We start from the raw sequence: 18,825 nt of genomic DNA, 5'->3' as shown, positions 1-18,825 counted from the left end.
TGTTGCTGCTTGGCATGCTCGTCATTACACTTACGCCCATTACTCTCCCTCAATGCAACAGGCGCTCAAAGCACTGGCAGAACTCCTTAGTTGCATTCTAATGACAGGTTAAGGCACGAGAGAGGTCGCTTCGTCCATTCAGTGGGTTTCCTCAGACGAATTTCTGTAGGACCTACAACGGCAGAACTCTATATGAGCTGTGACACAATTATCGCCCAACTTCCTCTCAACACCCTCAGTGTCGTTCGAACACCAACATCGTACAGACAAACAGACAAACGAGCACAGATACCACTCGCCAAGCTGAGAGAATGAAGGCAGGTATTTTTTTCTTTTTTTTCTTCACTTTGCTCCTTGTCGTTCACGTTGAGGCTGAGCCCAACGAACAACTGATGAGAGAGATTGAACGCTTCGCCTGCAACGCCGCCATAGGCACGGCACCCGGTTGTCGTGAAGCTATTGTCGCTGCAATCAGACATGTCTGCAGAAGCAATAGATGCACTACGAATATTTGCTTCGCCATGGATGGGAGTAGACAAATTGGAGTAGCAGATTTTGAGCTCCAACTTCACTTCGTGGCCATCGTTACTCTCTTAGCTGGGATTGATGAGAGCGTCCGTTTCTCTGGTACACAGTATGGACTTCGCAACAGCGCTATTAGAAATAATGGAAGCAATGACACAGATTTCTTGCTTAGCCTTGAGAAAGTAAGGTATATGCGCTCCCGGAGGTCGTTTATTGGTACAGGTGTGAGTTATTGCTTTCAGCAGTTGAACCGACGCAGAGGCGAGCCCGCCAAGATGATTATTCTAGCCGACGGACGCAGCTCTTCCGGTGGTCCTCTCAGTGGCCCGCTGAGCCCGGCTGCCCTCGCTGCAAACTTTCGCTCGCGATCGCCCAATAACACTGTCTGCGCGGTTGCTGTCGGCTTTTCTCCATCTCGTGCCGACTTCTTCGATGATTTCACGGAGGATCCGAAATTAGTTCTCAAGGTGACCGAGTGGCATAGGATTCTGCAAATTACCGTTGATTTGATGCGAATCATATGCCCGGTGGGACGCCAGCCCAGGCCCTAGACGCTCTCCTGCGAATACAGGAAGAAGTGTGTACGTACATGCATTCTGCTTTTCGTTCAATGGCTCTCTTAGGTTGCTTTACACAGGGCCAGACCGGGCGATTGATACATATGTACGCACGACTGATAGGTACGATTGTACGTCAAAGTGAGAATGCAGGGTTGGTCCTTGCCTGGCAGTCGCAAAAAGGAGCTTCTTGTATATGATTGGCACGTGAATGCGCTTGGCACAGGTCAGCAGAAAGCGAGATAGAGAGAGAGAGGAAGCAAGGACTGCTTTGGACATGAATAAAAAGAGAAACAGAGGACGGGTGATGAGGGTATTCGGGCAATGCGGCGTTTCTTTGCGACAGCTCGGTGTTGTTCAGGCTCATACTGTAGCAAATGTAGAAAGATACGGACATGGTCTAGTTTGTTCATGGAGTGGCGTGGTGCGAATTAGAACGGAGTTGGTTGAGAACACTGGACGTCTGGTACTTGGCATGAGCGTTTGCGGGATTACTCTTTGGATGTCACCTACAAGGCTTGTACGTTGACACATGCGTGCAGATTGCTTCATGCCATTGTACTGGCAGGGCGAAGTAGACGGGGCGCTGCTGGTGCCAGCAGCAAATGGCGCATGCGTCAAGGGAACGGCATTACGCAGTGGGGCGTGGGGCGAGCGAGCTCTTGTTGAACGTAGGACGTGGCCCGGCGTTGCTCGGACGAGAGAAACAAGAGGTGAGAGTGGAGAAACTCGCAGGCGAGCGGGCATGGCGTGGACCAGCAGACGAGCGGAAGAGGGAGTTTTTTGTACTCATACATACTCACTGTGCACGGTTCGGAAGGGATGGGATGAGGTCATACTGTACTGGACAGAATGAGGTCAGGGTTGGATCGTACAGTACCAAGGGTACCTCAAGGGTACAGTATCTGAGCTTTTTTTTCGCAAAAAATTACGCATGAAATCGCAAATTCGGCTCTAGACACCCGACCCGACCCCTCCGTCGCAGAGGAGAAGTGGTGCGGAGAGCGGAGAGCAGAGGTGGCGGGGAGGGCAGAGGCGGTGTGCAGCGACCGGTCGCTGCAGAGATGATATCCAGTGCAGCGACCAGTCGCTGCACTGGATATCGTCTCAAGAGACAACACGTCTCAGAGACAACACGTCTCAGAGACGGCCGGCGTATGAGGCCGTCCGCCGCTTCTGGCGGGCAGGAAACGAATCCCCTATCCCCTATGCGCCTGCGCATTCCTTTACCTACAGTAGGATATCCCTATCCCTTGCTTGGGCTGTTTCGTTGTGGAGCGTGCGAATCGATGAACGCCGGTCCTCCCCCTTTTTTCTGCGAGGTCCGTAAAGTTATCATCCATCCCTTCTTTACACGCACTGGGGCATTCGTCTGGTTGTGTACAGCATGTCGGTTGCACACTGTTGTACTTTGTACTGTACATTGTGTCATACAGTATGAGGGAAATCGGGCAAATCGCTTGTTGTGAAGACACTCTTCTGCGAAGCCCCACGCGGCCCTCCCCGTACCGTACATTACAGTATCGGTGGGTAGAGTACCCTTGGTACAGTATGAGCGAAAAACAACGTTGAGCTCGGCCTGTCGCACAATAATTACCATTTTAATTGGTTGCTTTCATCCATAATTTCATAATTACCATTCAGCGTATGACGGCTCCGCCAAGAAGCGCGCACCACATTCTCGGCTGAAAGCCTCTGCACTGTGGCTGACAGACACGTCAAGTGGGGGTGACCAGTGTGAAACAATTAATGTATGATATGGAGGCGCGCATCCATTTGTCTAAATTGCTGGATGCGTTGCGCCACGCAGTCGCCAGGGCAGGTCCTCACATCCCCCGCATCCTGCGCCTGCCTTGTTGTATCCATCGAAGGGTACCGAAGGTACCGAAGGTACAGTACCGTTGGTACCACACGCTTTACAGCACAACGTGCTGCACACCGTTGAGGTTTGCGCACCGTGTCACCGTGTAAGAGAGACATGGTTATGCTGGGACGATTCGGATGGGCTCTGAGTCAGAGCCTCTGACAGGCCGACATAGAGACAGACTGTCCGCAGCCAGTGTACATCCAACATGTTGCAGAGTCTGCAGCATGTTGAATGTGGCTGCACTGCAGACGGCCAGACTCTCTGTACGGGTAACGTGTGAAGTGTGAAGAAGGGAATAATGTTAGATGATGCAGGTCGCGCAGGAAAGGGAGAGCCACGGCGTTCCTCGATTCACACGCCCCGGAACGCCGGAACGAAACAGAGGCCAACGCATGGGCGCCTCTCTCGTTGATCTCAACGAGGGGCAAGAATGAGGCCCGGTGCAATGCAGCGATGCAACCTCTCGTCCTGACAGTAGCATACAGTACCAGTAAGCGCATCACGCCCTGCTGGCACGACCCTCTCCTTACAGTCCCGCCGTCTCCACTCACTCACACTTTGCAGCCCACTGTATCCCTCACGTGTACACGTGTACACCTCCCCTCAATCCCCCGCGTCCGCGACCTTATATGTCATGATGTGTGTAAACCCTGTTTTGCGGTTGTCCCCCCTTTCCCACCGCTCCCTTCCCCTCCCTCTTCCACCTCCCTCCCTTCCGCTCCCCTTTCCCTTCGCGCGCCTCACCATGCGTTTCTCCTCCCTCGTCGGCTCGCTCCTCTCCAACGCCCGCTCGCGCACGGCCGCCCCCTCCTCCACCTCCCACGACTCGCCCCCGCGCACGCGCACGCGCCGCCGCCGCCCGCGCCGCGACCGCTCCCCGCGCCCGGACCGCCCGCCGCCCGACCCGGACCTTCTCTTCGCCCCGGCCGACCTCGACCCGTCCCCGGAGCCGCCCTCGCGCCGCGCGTGGCGCCGCTCGCGCCGCCCGGCCCCGCACCTCCCGCCGCCCGCCGACCCTTTCTCCCAGCGAGCACCCCCGCGCCGCTCCGCCTCCTCGCTGCGCGCACACCCCGACCATCACCCGGCGCACGACGGCCCGCCCAGCCTGCGCAACCTCTTCTTCCGCGCCCCGCCGCGCGACCCGCCCCAGGACCCCCACCGCCGCACCCGCCGCCGCGGCCCCATCCGCATCCGCTCGGACCTCGACCACCTCTACGCCGCCCGCCGCCCGCCCGCCCCGCAACCCTCGCCGCAGAGCGATGACAAGCCGCTGGCCCGCCCCGTCCGCTCGCGCCGCACGCACAGCCTCCTCGCGCCCGTGCCGCAGGATCCCACGAGCCATCGCGAGCCCGTCAGCCTCATCAACGATTTGCTCACCCACCCGCGCCGCCGCGCCAACCCCCCGCCCTTGTTCGCGCGTGACAGCTCCATCCCCGAAGCCCCGTTCCCTCCATCGCATGCCCTGCTCCTCTCGCCCAGCTCCTCCGCATCCTCCCTCGCATCCTCCACCCTCTCGCCGCCCCCATCACCGCCACCACTACCACCACCACCACCTGCGCTGCACATGCACCTCCCGCCGCCCGCTCCCCCCCGCCCGTCCACCGATCAGGCCCCGCTGCTGGCCCCGCTCCTCCCGCCATTCCCGCCAAGCCACCTCCCGCTCGACGCGGACCCTTCCCCGCCCGCCGTGTTGCGGATGTCCGCCGACGCTTCTTACCCGATCCGGCGCAACCCGACGCCGCCATCCAAGTTTGCGCGCAACTTGTCCACGCCGGTTGTGCCCGCCACGCCGTCGATCCCGCGCGTGAGCCCGCGCCCGCGCCGCCGCCCGCCACCGCTTCGCACCCCGACCGACGACGCCACGGGCTTCGCGTGCGGCGCGGGGCTCAACTCTGGCATCATTCGTGTGCCGCTTGGGCGCACGAGCCGCGACTCCATCGAGGAGATGCCCGTGCAGAGCGATTTGCGGAACGCAAGCACGGTTACGTTTGAGAGTTCGGAGAACCGCTCCACGCATAGCCCCAGCCCCGTACTCAGGGCGGAGGCCGTCGCCGACTCGCGTCCGCGCGTGTCGCCGCCACCGCCGCCGCCACCACCCGCCGCCGCCGCCGCCGCGGAAGCCAAGGCGGAGCTCGCCCGATCCGCATTCGCCGACGCCAAAGAGAGCAGCAAGTTTGACATTTGGAGCCCGGAGCCGTCGCAGAACGGGTCATCCGGAAGCTTCGGCTCGCGCTTCTCGCGCAAGTTCACTGAGAAGGAGGAGGACCTGTTCCGGTTCGAGGAGGCGAGCCAGTCGTCGTTTGGGGACCCGGAGAGCAACGCGCGCCGCTCGCGACGGAACGTCATCGTCGCCGCTGCAATGGACCAGCGCAGGATGGCCGAGGTGCAGGAGGATCAGTTTGTGTTTGGCGCGGACGGCTCGTTCAACGACGGCGGCTTCGTCATTTCTAGCAACGGTGTCGTCGAGGCACCGGAGCGGCTTATGCGGAAGACGTCGGACGGCGCTATGGTGGAGGGCGTGCCCACGTCGAGTAACAATGTCATTCTTGTGAAGTCGCTCGACGAGTTTCGCAAGAGCTATACCTTTCGCTCGTCCACTGAAGGCAGTTCCACGCTGGGGCGAGGCTCGGCCGGCCGCGTTTATCTCGCGCATCATTCCCGCACGGGTCGCAAAATCGCCGTCAAGGAGATCAACGTGTACGACGAGGAAAAACGGAAACAGCTACGAAAGGAGCTGCAAACCCTCATCAGCCATCAGAGCCGCTTCCTGGTGCGCTCGTTTGGCGCCTTTTATGACGGCGCTGGCGTCGTGCATGTGGCTCTAGAATTTATGGATCGCGGCTCTCTGGCAGATATCGTGTTGCAACGCGGCCGCATTCCGGAGCCCGTCGTCTGTAAGCTGATGGAACACTGCTTACGAGGTCTTGCGTTTTTGCATGAAAACCATATCCTGCATCGCGATGTGAAGACGGCCAACATCTTATTGTCCAGGAAGCTGTGCAGGGCCAAGCTGAGTGACTTTGGGCTCGCGCGCGATTTAGAGGCGGACAATACCTCCAAGACAGACTCTTTCGTGGGCACAGTGGCCTATATGTCTCCGGAACGGTTGCATGGCAGACGGTACACGTACGCGAGCGATATTTGGTCGCTGGGCATTACGGTCATGGAATGTGTGATGGGCAAGTTTCCGTTTGACACGCCAAAGAGTTATTTCGATATCGTGGATGCGGCGCAATCTGATCCTGCAGTGCTGGTGCAAAACGAGGAGATCTCAAACGATTGCGTGGATTTCATTCGGCTTTGTTTGCACGCCGACATGCAGGAAAGACCACGGGCAAGGGACTTGCTGCAACACGAATGGATCAGATCGCGAAAGGATGACGCCAATGTGTTGAGAGAATGGCTGGATACGATTCCGAGGCTGCACTGTGAGGATGTGAAAGTTGGATCGGAATTGGCTTTCAATGCTATGGAAAAGCAACGGGCGAGACTGAGAGCAAAGGCAGACTTTCTGTGAGGATCAGGAGTTGTATGACGTCTTGTCGTTTAGCTACGGCAACGTAACGCGACCGTTATATTTGCGGTTGCGCTTCTTGATCTCTAAGGCTCCTTATTTTAGGCAATGGTAGTTGCGCTACACATTTCCCCGGGGCTGGCGTTTCGCAGAAATGTGACCGGCTTTTTGTAGCTGAAAAGGCTGAAAAAGGGGATGCAAAAAGAGAGTGGTTGTCGCCGTTGTCAATTGGTCTCACCATACCCACTGCGCACAATCCACCACCCAACTGAGTCGTAAGTTATCTTATGTATCGTCGAGGTCGTCATTCTTTGGCACACGCGCCACTCAAAAATGCGGCCACTGCATTTGTAAAACACAGCAATTGCACCGCTTCCTCACCGAAAAGCCTAAAAGTGTGGAAGCAAGAAAAACGAGCGATATAAGACTTGTATCTTAATAGCCGCGGGCGGTCGGCAGTATGAACCCGCTTTGCAGACGCATCGCTCTCTCTTAACTATGATATAGTCGCCTGGGCACCCTCGCGGCCCTCCAATAAATTCAAAACCATGTCCCCCTCCTTCCCGGCCTGGCGCTCCACCTCCTGCGCAATCTCCTCCCACGTTTTCAACGGCTCATCCCTCACGGCCTCTCCCCCTGCCACCTTCGCCGCAGACACGAGCCGGTCCGCCAACGACAGCGCATAGTAGTGATTCTCCGCCCTCGACGGGAATCTATTGACCGAAAACTGCACCTCCCCCTCCTTAACCCGCTTTCCCGCCAAATACCTCAGCGCCTCCTCCGCCGGCCTCCCCAGCCCCAGGTCCGCAACATGCATCTTCACACCGACCTTCTTCGCAATCGGCATCGCCGGCATAGAGTCCGACGATGAAAAATACACCTCATTGATCGCCATCCTGCACGCGCGGAGCACCTCGATGGTGTGTGGCGAGATCGCTGGTAGCACGTCCGCCTTTCCCAGCGCCGGCCCCGCCACCGCCTCTGCCGCCGCCTCCATCACCCGCGAGATTGCCTCGCCCGCCAGCTCGGGCGTCACGCGCTCCCCCAAGTCCTCGAGCCGCTCTAGCTGCGCGCGCGCGTCGGCCGCCTCCTCCGCCAACAGCTTTTCCGCGGCGCTCGCGCCCACGGCGGGGTCGTCAGAGTCGAAGCTGAACTCGTCCTCCTCGTTGCCGCTGCCGCCGCCCGGAGGCTGCGACGACAGCGCGCGCGTGCCCGTGCGCCACACAGCGCCCGGGTGGCGCGAGCGCATACGCGCCAGGCCGTGGTAGATGCGTGTGCACGACGTGAGATGCATCGGGGTGGGATGCCGGGGGCTGAGAGGGATCGGGGGGGAAGGGGAGAATACAGAAAAGGAAAGAAAAGAAGAGAAGAGGAGAAGAGAAGAGAAGGGAAGAGAAGAAGAGAAGGGTTACCCTGAAGGGTACTTGCTCTAGAGGAACGGACACAATTGGGATTCTTCCGATCCCCGGCGACAACGTGTACACGTGGTTCAACGTGGACGATTACCAGTTCGTGTTGAAGGGCGGATCTACTGTACATACTGTACGTGCTGGTCTCCCAATCAGAAGCGGCTAATTATTGAGAATGTTAAATATTTGGTATTTTTTGTTCAATTAATTGTCAGTGTGATGCGAGGTTTGCTCGTCTGGTACGATACGACTCGTGCGCAGTCTGAACCGGCCCGCCTCCCCCTGTCCTCGTCCGGCCCGTCTTGCCAACGCTTCTGAATCTGGTTACATTCTGCCACCAGGCGCGTGCGGGCAATCATTGCTTGGCCGTCCCTGTGTTGGGGTCTCTCGGCGACCTGCGCCGTCTCTGCCGGGTTGGCGGCAATGAAGGGCTTGAGGGTGTGTCTTAACAGGCTGGTTCTTGCTTGCCTTGCCCGGTTTTGCCAGGAATACTTATAAATTCTTAACAAATACCGTATGCTTCTTCAGCCGTTGCTTTTCTTAAACTCAAAAATTAAAACGTAAGAGCCAATCATAGCACGCCAAATCACCTCTCTGGGCAAAGCAAAGCAAACTGCAGAAAAACGGGGCATGTTAAGACACACCCTGAGACAGTCGCCCGTCACTTTGCATGTGGGCGAGCTTTCTATCTTGTCCATCAAAGCTCGCAGACCGGTTCTCGGCGAGAACCGGCGAGAACTTCTCGCCGCGACGGTGTCCAACAAGTCCACCTGCCCACTCGGCGGATGACTCGACTTGGGGGGGACCTTCAGGCGGGGTACGTGCCCTCCGCGAGGGTACTGTAAACTTTACTCGTATCGTCCTACGGCTTTCGTTGCAGTACTGTACTGTAATACCGATGGACGGGACAAGCCCCTGGAGACTCCAGGCTGGAGTACAGCACCGTATTATACGCCTCCCTGGAGTCCCTTGCAGCCCTCGTTGCTGGCGTAAAATTCTTGTCAGTGCGTCGCGAGAGCAGCCTTACTAAACGCACGATGTGCCAACACCGCAGCAACAATCCGCACAACCGCCGCCCTGTTTTTTCAGCGTAGGAAATCACTCAAAATCACTGTCAAGCGGGCACCTACCCTAAAATAGCTGTGGGCCATTGGATGTCCTGCATTGATTCGAATGCGAATGGTGGAAGCAAACCTTTCCCGCCCTCTCTGCGAGAAGACCAAGAACGAAAAACGACTACCCTTGGGTAACGACTGACAACGACAAGAGAGAAAAAAGAGATTCCGAGAGAGAGAGATATAGAAAAGAATAAGCGCCGCTTTGCCACCGCCACCTACTCGAATCCGGACAACACCCCCTATTCGCAAACACCATGGCTGATCCATACAGTATCTTGGGCCTCACCGGCCCGGCTGAGCAAGTCGTCCGCCTCATCGCAAGTCTCATCGAACGACACAAAGCCTACAAGGAAAACAAAAAGCTCTCTACCGAAATGCTCACCGCGTATACCACCTTGCAGGCAGACATCACGGAGCTGAAAAACATGCCGATCCATGGAACGTCGTCGCAGCACACGGGCTTGCTCCAACGTGAAATCGAGGGCCTCTCAAGCTTCATATTGAAGTCCCTCGAAGAGCTACAGAAAGAGTCGAAAGACCCAAATGCGAAACTCGCTGCGTACGCCTATGCAATGGGAGATAGAGAAGTCCTAGAGACGCGCAAGCAAGAAGCGTGCCGCCTTCACGATCGCCTTCTCAATGCAAGCACGGGCATCGATACTCGCGCGGCGGTCAAGCAAGAAGCGGACCGCCTTCACAATTGTATTCAACAAGTAAGCGCGGCCGTCGAGTCGACCAGGGGAGGTACGGGTGATACCTTCAGGGCGTCGATAAGAGCCGAACATAATCCTGCGTCGATATATGTGAAGCTTGATTCTCGGGGGAGCGATGGATTACCAAACACGTGTGAGTCGCGTCTAAAAGCGGCTGTGCTTCGGAGAGATAGGAACAAGCAAGTGGGTGCGACAGCAGTGGGACAGGGCGGAGTCGGGAAGACATGTGCCCTTCGAGCGATCGCACACGACGATGAGATTAAGGCGGAATTTTCGGGAGGAGTGTACTTCATGTCGTTGGGGAAAGACGGAAACGTGGGACGGCTGATTGAAGAACTGTGTCTGAGTGTGGAAGCGTCCGGCGGGAACCAGACGGCTGTGGAAATGCGAGGGCAGAGCGAGTTTGAAAGGGTGTTAGCGAAGGTACAAGCGTGGTTTTGTAGTCATGTGTGTCTGTTTATCATTGATGATGTGTGGGTGGTGAATGATATAGATGCGAATATCCTTCAAAAGTTGTCTGTTCTGGCTGAGACTGCGGGGAGCAGCGGGGGAAAGACGAGCAGACTACTGTACTCCACGAGGGATAAGGAGCTGCGTCAGATTGGGGAGCGGGTTGCTTTCGAGCCGAGGGAGAAAGTAGGGAAAGAAGCAGTTGAGATGCTTGTGCACGCGAGTGAGGCGAATCGAGAGGAGGTGGATGATGCGAGATGCAAGGAAGCCGTGAGTGAAATACTGAAAATGTGTGGCGGATTGCCGCTTGCGCTGAACGTGGCGGGAACGAGCGTGAGGTACATGAGGGAAAGATGGGAGGGAGAAGTATCAGAAGCATGGGGGGCGTACCTTTCGAGGATGGAGAGTCGTAACACGATTCGCGGTGAGAGTCCGAAGGACGGATATTCGTCGTTGGATGGGACGTTGCATACGTCACTGGATATCCTGGAGTCGGATGTGGGAAGGAGTGGGGAGACGGTTGATGAATTTTCGTTTCGAAAGATGCACCGGAGTCTGTGCGTTATGAAGAAGCAAGACCGGATACCTTTGAGTTTGGTTGGAGATTTGTGGGAGATGGACGAGGAGCGGACGGAAAGGTGTGCAAAGGAGATGGAAAGGGTTGGACTAGTGGAAGTGCAGTATGAGAAGGATTGTGGTGGGTTGCGGGTGCATGATCTGACGCACGATTTCGCGGTGGATGAAGCGAAGAAGAAGGAGGGTGTAGAAGAGTGGTATAAGAAGATGGCGGATGTGTGCAGGGCAGGAGAAGGGTTGCTTGCGATGAGTGAGGACCGAGACGGAGAGGGGAAGAGCGCACGGGAGGAGTATGTTTTCGAGAATATATATCGTTTTTTGAAACAGGGTGGGTGTGTAGAGGAGCTGAAGAGGCTATTTTTGAGTGCGCGATGGGTGAAGACAGTGATACGGAGAGGCGGGGTTTGGCAATACGAGGAAGCTGTGAAGGGATTGAGTAGAGACTTGAAGGGGAAAAGAGGAAGCGGGAAGGTGGGAATGGGACGGGGAGATGAGGATGCAGTGGATGGAATGGTTTTGATGATGCGGGCGGCGCGACTGAGTGTACCGTTTTGTGGTGAAAACAGTGCCGGGATTTACTTTCAACTATATGGGCGAGTGAAGCACAAGGCACGGGATTCAAGTTGTGTGCGAAAAATGCTGGAGGAAATTGAGAGATACGCACCACGGCCGTGGGTGCGGCCTGTGAGTGAGTGTGTAGCGCGAGCCGATGGAAAGATGGTGGAGCAGATTGTTCTGCCATATGCCAGTCCTGAAATTCAAGTGGGCATGGATTCCAGTGGTGAAGTGTATGGATGTGAAGTGGAGGAGTCCGGGGCAAAAGTAACAGTTTTCACGCAATCTGCTGAGAAGGAGACGAAGATAGTTGAATTGGAAGGCGAGTTCGAAACGGAGAGCCAGGGCCCAGGGGCCAGTGAAACAAGCAGTCAATTAGAAGGCGAGTTCGAAACGGAAAGCCAGGGCCCAGGGGATCTTGAAGCAGGCAGGCGCAAAATGTGTCGGCGTTTGAGGGCATATTTTGGAATGTGCCTTGGAAGTTTAACCTCCGAAGTGACTGGAGAAAACCCGAGCGTGACTGCAGAAAACCCGAGCGTGACTGCAGAAAGCCCGAGCGTGACAATAGCCACCTGCGCGACTCTCTGTGAGAGGAAGGAGAATGTTGTTGTGGGATATGAAGACGGGACGTTGAGGCTGTGGAGTACGTCGGAGAGGAAAGTATTGAGAATTTTCCGCGGTCACAAGTCGAAAGTGGTTTGCGTTGCGATGAGTGGGGACGGAAGACGTGTGGTATCTGGATCCCGGGACAAGAGCGTGCGGGTGTGGGACGTAGAGACGGGAGCACAAGTCGGGGAGGCGTTAGTTGGACACACGGGTGGAGTGGCTAGCGTTGCGATGAGTGGGGACGGAAGACGTGTGGTATCTGGATCGTTTGACAAGAGCGTGCGGGTGTGGGACGTGGAGACGGGAGCACAAGTCGGGGAGGCGTTAGTTGGACACACGGATTTGGTGGTTAGCGTTGCGATGAGTGGGGACGGAAGACGTGTGGTATCTGGATCGGATGACAAGAGCGTGCGGGTGTGGGACGTAGAGACGGGAGCACAAGTCGGGGAGGCGTTAGTTGGACACACGGATTTGGTGGTTAGCGTTGCGATGAGTGGGGACGGAAGACGTGTGGTATCTGGATCGGATGACAAGAGCGTGCGGGTGTGGGACGTACAGACGGGAGCACAAGTCGGGGAGGCGTTAGTTGGACACACGGCGTTCGTGGTTAGCGTTGCGATGAGTGGGGACGGAAGACGTGTGGTATCTGGATCGTTTGACAAGAGCGTGCGGGTGTGGGACGTGGAGACGGGAGCACAAGTCGGGGACGCATTAGTTGGACACACGGCGTTCGTGGTTAGCGTTGCGATGAGTGGGGACGGAAGACGTGTGGTATCTGGATCGTGGGACGAGAGCGTGCGGGTGTGGGACGTGGAGACGGGAGCACAAGTCGGGGACGCATTAGTTGGACACACGGCGTTCGTGGTTAGCGTTGCGATGAGTGTGGACGGAAGACGTGTGGTATCTGGATCGGATGACGGAAGGGTGCGGGTGTGGGACGTGGAGAGAGGGATCACACTTCATACCGGAAGGCAAGAGGATTTGGAAGAAATCGTGGCTCGGTTCCTGAACATGGCAGACTTGGGTACTGCTTCTCGCGCAGGACGAAGATCAGAAATATTTTCAAGGGGCGGAGGAATTGTGCAAAGGCGAGAGGATGGGTCCGAGACCGTCTTGGCCCAGTTAGACGATCCACGAGACTTGCAGATAGACCACGATCACGGGGTCGCAGTTGCAAGGGCGGGCCATCTGGTTGCTATCATGAAGCTAGTGGTGTAAGCTAGTGGTGTAAGTAAGTATCGAAGTGCGATGGCCGCTTGCCGCCCGTGACAGTAGTAGTGCGTTGAGGGTTTTTTTTTTGTTTTTGATTTATGAATGCGTGAGAAGCTCGCCTCACGGACGTTGCAATCCATGTACGTGTATGTATGTGTATGTATGAACTAGCGACCTGCTTCCGTTCATCGTGCGCTCTTGTGCTCAAAAGTTATAAAGGTATTCGTGAATGAACGGTGTGTTAAGAAGCGTTGCAGACCGGGTCAAAGCGGGGGCCAATCTCACTTTGAAGAGGCGATGGGTACACGTGCACAGGTTTCCACGTGCACAGGTTTCCACGTGCACAGGTCCACACGTGTGAGAAGACAAGTGGCAAACGAGGCCAACTTTTTCCCTCAATTTTACCATAAATTTCAACTTTACTAAACATTTGGGCCTCTCCCTTTACGGAGCGTCAGCGACGTCACTCAGTCCAATTACGAACACCGTCCTTGCAAGGGGCATCGGTTACTGTGAGAGAAAAGCACTGGGCAGAAGGGAAAGTGTCCTGGCCGGCACAGGTAACACAAGCGGCCTCCAGTGACAGACCGACCGCGATAAGCTGTCTGATCACAACCAGCAGCGAGACGCCAGCAGCGAGACGGATAAGTAGGAGCGAGAGTAGAGACGACGAAAGATGTTCTATGAGTTTGTCTAGCCTGCGCCCCGCCGCCGCCACACTCTGCCAGCGGCGAGAACAGTGCGCCCCAGCTCCCCATCCCGCTGCTGCTGCAAGCCGGGTCGCGGTGGGGAAGCGTCCGCCACGCGACTAGAACGCGGCGGGGGCACGAGCGCTGTCCATACGTGCGGCGGCGACGGGCGCGCGCACGCGCAAGGGAGAGCGGGGGAAGGGGGAGGGAGGCACAGCGCGTCGGGGTGAGGGCGCGCAACGGCGGCGGCGACGCTTATGCGGACGCGCGCGCTTCGAAAGGGATGCGCGCATTGCTGCGCACGAGCGGGAAGCAGAGCGGCATAGTGCTTGCGCTGCGAGTTGCTCGTGGTTTGAACGGGAAGCGTTTGCGGGCGGAGCTGCAGCCATGCTACGTGCGGCGTAGAAGACGCACGGCGGCGCGATTTGCGCTAACCCGCCGGCACGGGCCATCCGCCCGCACCTCAGCGACTGCGACCGGCCGCGCCCCGCGTGGGGCGCGGCGAAATAAGCACGTGGAGAGAGGGCGCAGTTACGCCCAGCGGACGGCGGACGGCGGACGGCGGCCCGGGTAAGCTAAAATGCGGCTTGAATCTGCAGCAGTCGCGCAACAGGTGGCCGCGCGCCCGTTTTGATCGCGCGCCCCCGCCGGGCGGCCGCGTACCCGGCGCGCCGTCTTCTCGTCTGGTGGCCGAGAGGCTTGATGGGGGCGATGCCTTCCAGGCAGGCCGTCACTTTACTCGGCGGCGAAACGCACGGTAACGGGGCACGGTAACGGGGCCATGCTCCCCACCCGCAGCGACTCTCACTCCACGTTGAGGCTTGCAACACGTGGTCATTGCGGGCGAGGGAAGGAAGCTCATTTCTTCAGGCACAACATCAGTGTCGTCGGAATATGGCGGAAGCAAGCGACGCTCGCACTTGATCGACTACTCGGCGGGAGGCACAACTGTGCTGGAAGGGGATCATCGTTGCGGAATAGTAATTCAACTATTTTGGCAACGCACTGCTTCCCCTTTTTGCCGCACTTTTCCGAAACCGAGTCACCCAGATGCGCGCCCGCCACTTGCTAACCTTGGTAGCTCTGTGACTGATTACAACCTGTCCGCCTTTTCTGTTTTTACCGCCATTCGAAAGCCCATTACTTTCGCGTGTCCGCCAAAAATCCAGGCTGTGCCGTGCCATTACAACTTAATATGCTTTTCCATATCGATCGATAGCCGCCCATCATCGCCATTCCGGAGAAGTGCGTTGCCAAAATAGTTTATGTTTGCCAAAATAGTTAACGGACATTATTTGACTGTTAGAATAAAGAGTTTTTTTCGGGCCACGGCCATTACAGTATTTGAGGTTGCCAAATTAGTTTCCATGCGATTCAGACCTGTAAAAGGGGTTCATTTAAGGGACTTCATTCCCTTGAATGAACACATGATGTGATTTCGTCACAGTTGTAAAGCTACAGTACTGTATATGCGCGCTTTATGTGTTTATTGAGCTTTAAAAAGTCAAAATCGGTGAAGGACTGGGTACGATACCGCCTTTTCATCAGACATGCCTAGAAAAAAACGGTCACTTGCCACATTTTATCATGAACTGTTACTGCACACACCGTGTAGTACACGGACGGTCGTGGCACACTGCACACACCGTGTACTGAGTACACGGTGTATGCAATACGCCACGACGCAACGAAAACCCCAGCCAGTGCACCCCCGACTACCTTTCTGAAACAGCACCACCCACAAAACATTGCGTCGTACGGAATTACCTCTCATCTAACCTCTTTCATCCGTATTCATACAAACGGCTGCACCCACGGTAGTACAAGTACCCTCGATCGAGCCCTCTTCCGTCGTCGAGTCATCATCACCTTCCCTCCTCTTTGCTTTGTTCACCCTCTCCGCCTCCTGCGGGTCAAGCACCATTTCTAAAAAGATTACGAAGCACGCCACGAAAGCCAGTATGAAGAAAACCTGCAGCTTGGTCAGCGTCAGGCTCAAATGGCTGTCCTTTGGACACTGCCCGTTCGACTTGACATAATTCTCTGGCCTTGGGAGCAACCCCGATCGCTGCATGTCCAGCGTTGCGTTGCTCATCACTTCCGTGTACTTGGAGCCACGCGGAAGAAGGAACGACAGTCCACCCAGGAAGCAGGGCTCGCCCGATGACACTATCTTCTGGCAGTACTTTCCGTGGGCAAGACTCATGCCCGTGGCAGTGAGACCGATCATAAATTTACACTTTTTCTCGTACAACTTCTTGGCGCCTTCTTCGTCCGATGAAATCAGCACCGGACTTTGACCCTTGTGACAGGGACTGGCAAAGGGAATGGGAAGCGTAGTTGTTAGCAACCACTATTTCAGAGAAACACGGAGTTAACGAAGTAGGCGTGACGTACTCTGTAGCAATAGCGTGATCCCAGAACACTTCTATGGCTCCTCCTTCTGTTACGCACACTTCATGCGGGGGTATATGGCACTTCTTCAGGTCTTCAATATTGCGGTAGTCAGAAACGAGGGTGTCCTGTACAAGTACCGCACTGTTAAAAACGTGGGAAGGCGTTAATTTCTTTCCGTGAGATCCTCGCTGAGAGTTTGAGTCTGCTGGTGTCTGAAGACAAAACAACTTACGTCATTGCCGATTCGTATGTCAAAATCAGGAAAAGGCTGCATAGAGCAATGAGCAGGTTGAGAACCCATTGTCTCGAGCTCGTCTTGCCATCGATGGGATCGTAGCCACCTTGACCGACCATACGACTCACTAATGGAGATGGTTCGCGATAAGTAGGAAAGTGATAGAAAACTAAGTCAGAAGCAAAAGAAAGAATTTGAATGGAGCCAAACTTCTTGCGACAAAGACTTACGTGTGCTTTGCAGTGCCTTTCGCAATCGATATGGTATGCGACTCTTCAACAAATAATGCTTCACCCTGCGCACCCGAGAAGATGTTCTCGGCAGCGGCTGGTAAGATTCATCCGGAGGTACGAAGCGCCTGTCAAGCATTTTGAGAAACGTAAACACACAAACGAGCCCCAAAATGAAAACCCACACAGTGGTAGAGAAAGCAGTGATGAAGAAGGCGCCCGCAGATGCCGAGGAAGTGTTATCCGTGTGCACAATGATGCTCAGGCCGTCGATAGCGAACGGCGGCAGAAAATCCACTCGCCCGAAGCGTTCAGGATTCCGAAACCAGCCGCCGACAGCCATTTCGCACTGGCATTTTGGGTCTTGTCGAATATTGCCATCCTTTGTGGTGCACTCGTCTATGTTTTTGACGATAGCGTTGAATCGCACCCTGTCCTCGTTTCTCAACTCTTTGAGAGACTCGCATCGAAATCCAAGCCTTTCTTGCAGCTGTTCGAGGTATCGAATGGCCAGCCCGTCGTATCCATGAATCTGAAAGCAACACAAGATGTGAAGGTTAGCTGTGCAAGCGTTTCTGTCGCAGATTAGAATGAACATGGTTCCTACCTTAGCTTTGTTCGTTACGATTATTGGACTCTCCATGGCGGTGCAGCAGCGAAGATTGACCCCATCGAGATCGCGCTTCATGGCCTCAGTCGCGCAGAGGAACAGGCCGAGTACTGCTGTGATGTTGGCCATGGATTTCCGAAACATTGTCTTGGAAAACGGTTTCGACATAGAAGGGTTTCATCGCACACATTCAATTGCTAAGTGCCATGGTAGTGCCAGATGACGCATGCCAAAGAGCTATATACGTAGTGCCAAGTTTCAGGAAAGATTGAAGAATGGCCTCCATTCTCCCTGGGGTAAACACATTAGTTGGAGCTTGCTTCTTGACGGGGGCTTCCTCACAACAACGCAAGGTTCCATTAATCGTAGGAGGAGCCAGTTTCCGCGAGGCGTGGCGTTTGACTTGTGTCAAGCATTATGTCCCCTCGAAGAGGCGCGGCGGTTTGACTGGTGTCAAGGATTTACTTTGTCCCCCCTAAGAAGTGTCTTTGAACGCAAAACTAGTTTTCCATGCTCGGCGGTTGCGATGTATATCAGGTGACGTCAGGTGACGTGAGCATGCGTGCCGGTGAGCAAGAGATGGAGCAGAGAGCTTTTTCGTTGAAACAGAATGCGTCACCGAGCTGCACTAAGGGGTGGACACTATTGTCAAGGCACGCTCACCACGCTACCGCACCATTTCATCATTGCAGCACATCGCCCTGCTGGACCTTTGTCACCACACTACAAGAAAGAAGCTGTATGAACAGCATGAACACAGAGTACTTGAATACATGTTAACAATCGGTTTTAAAAAAGCGATTGTTCTGTAAAACTGCGGATTGGGGAACGGACCACTTGTGGATGTGTACGTCCGCGACATAGGATGACGTATGCGCGAGAACAACAATACAGCCTCGGGGCGAGATGGCGTCTGCTCATGCGCAGTTGACGGTGGCTCTTGACCTGGCTATGTGAGCATTGTCTCTGTAAAGTGTTCGGTCTGGAAACATCGCTAATGGCCAATAGGGCACGGGCAAATGGGCCCCAAGCGTATCATAATGCAAGTGGAAAAGGTTCAAGCCGAGGGTAGGAGTAACTTGTTAGCGTGAGCACGAAGACCTTCCGAAACAAAGATGCTTCATACAGCACGTGGCGAGCAGGCTAAACAGGTGTTTGACGAATAGGCACGTTCCCCCGCGTCACTCGCTCGAAATTTAATCGCGACCATCTGCCGTATCCTGCGCACAAGACTTCCTGTCGCTTACATGTCAATGTCATAACAGTAGTGCCATAACAGTCCATGTACGAAAAGCACTGCTCTCAGCATCCAAGGGTGTCAGCCTTTGCCTGCCCCCGGAAGTGTTCGTCTTCTCTTTCCATGGTTGAGAGTATCGCGCGCCAATTGGGAAGACAGTGACAATGCAGTAATAATGCAGTGCACTACTCGCACAGTATGTGGCGTCAGCAATATCATCCTCGACAACGGTCATGCCCGTCAGATACAGCATGAGCAAACGCGATGCAGCACTTCGTCAATTCAGGCTGAGTTGTAATGACATCTCCAACGTTTTATGGAGACA

General features: G+C 55.5%; 2 protein-coding genes; both read left to right on the top strand.

Annotated features, from left to right (window-relative positions):
• The first annotated feature begins 5,308 nt into the window (after nt 1-5,308).
• CHC_T00008752001 (Mitogen-activated protein kinase kinase 6, MPKK6) lies at nt 5,309-6,466 on the top strand. The gene has a single exon (XM_005709903.1). The coding sequence runs from the start codon at nt 5,309-5,311 to the stop codon at nt 6,464-6,466; it is 1,158 nt and encodes a 385-aa protein (XP_005709960.1).
• A 2,778-nt stretch (nt 6,467-9,244) lies between these two features.
• CHC_T00008661001 (WD40-repeat containing protein) lies at nt 9,245-13,336 on the top strand. XM_005709902.1 is given in 2 exon segments: nt 9,245-13,108; nt 13,109-13,336. 1 exon segment carries the CDS (start codon nt 9,245-9,247, stop codon nt 13,106-13,108), a length of 3,864 nt encoding a protein of 1,287 aa, XP_005709959.1. The 3' UTR covers nt 13,109-13,336.
• Nucleotides 13,337-18,825: the final 5,489 nt, after the last annotated feature.

Source organism: Chondrus crispus, genomic scaffold (genome assembly GCF_000350225.1).
Source record: "Chondrus crispus Stackhouse genomic scaffold, scaffold_511, whole genome shotgun sequence".
NCBI classification, from domain to species: domain Eukaryota; phylum Rhodophyta; class Florideophyceae; order Gigartinales; family Gigartinaceae; genus Chondrus; species Chondrus crispus.
The sequence above is the reverse complement of the archived record's forward strand: the minus strand, read 5'-3'. Positions and strand labels throughout refer to the sequence as shown.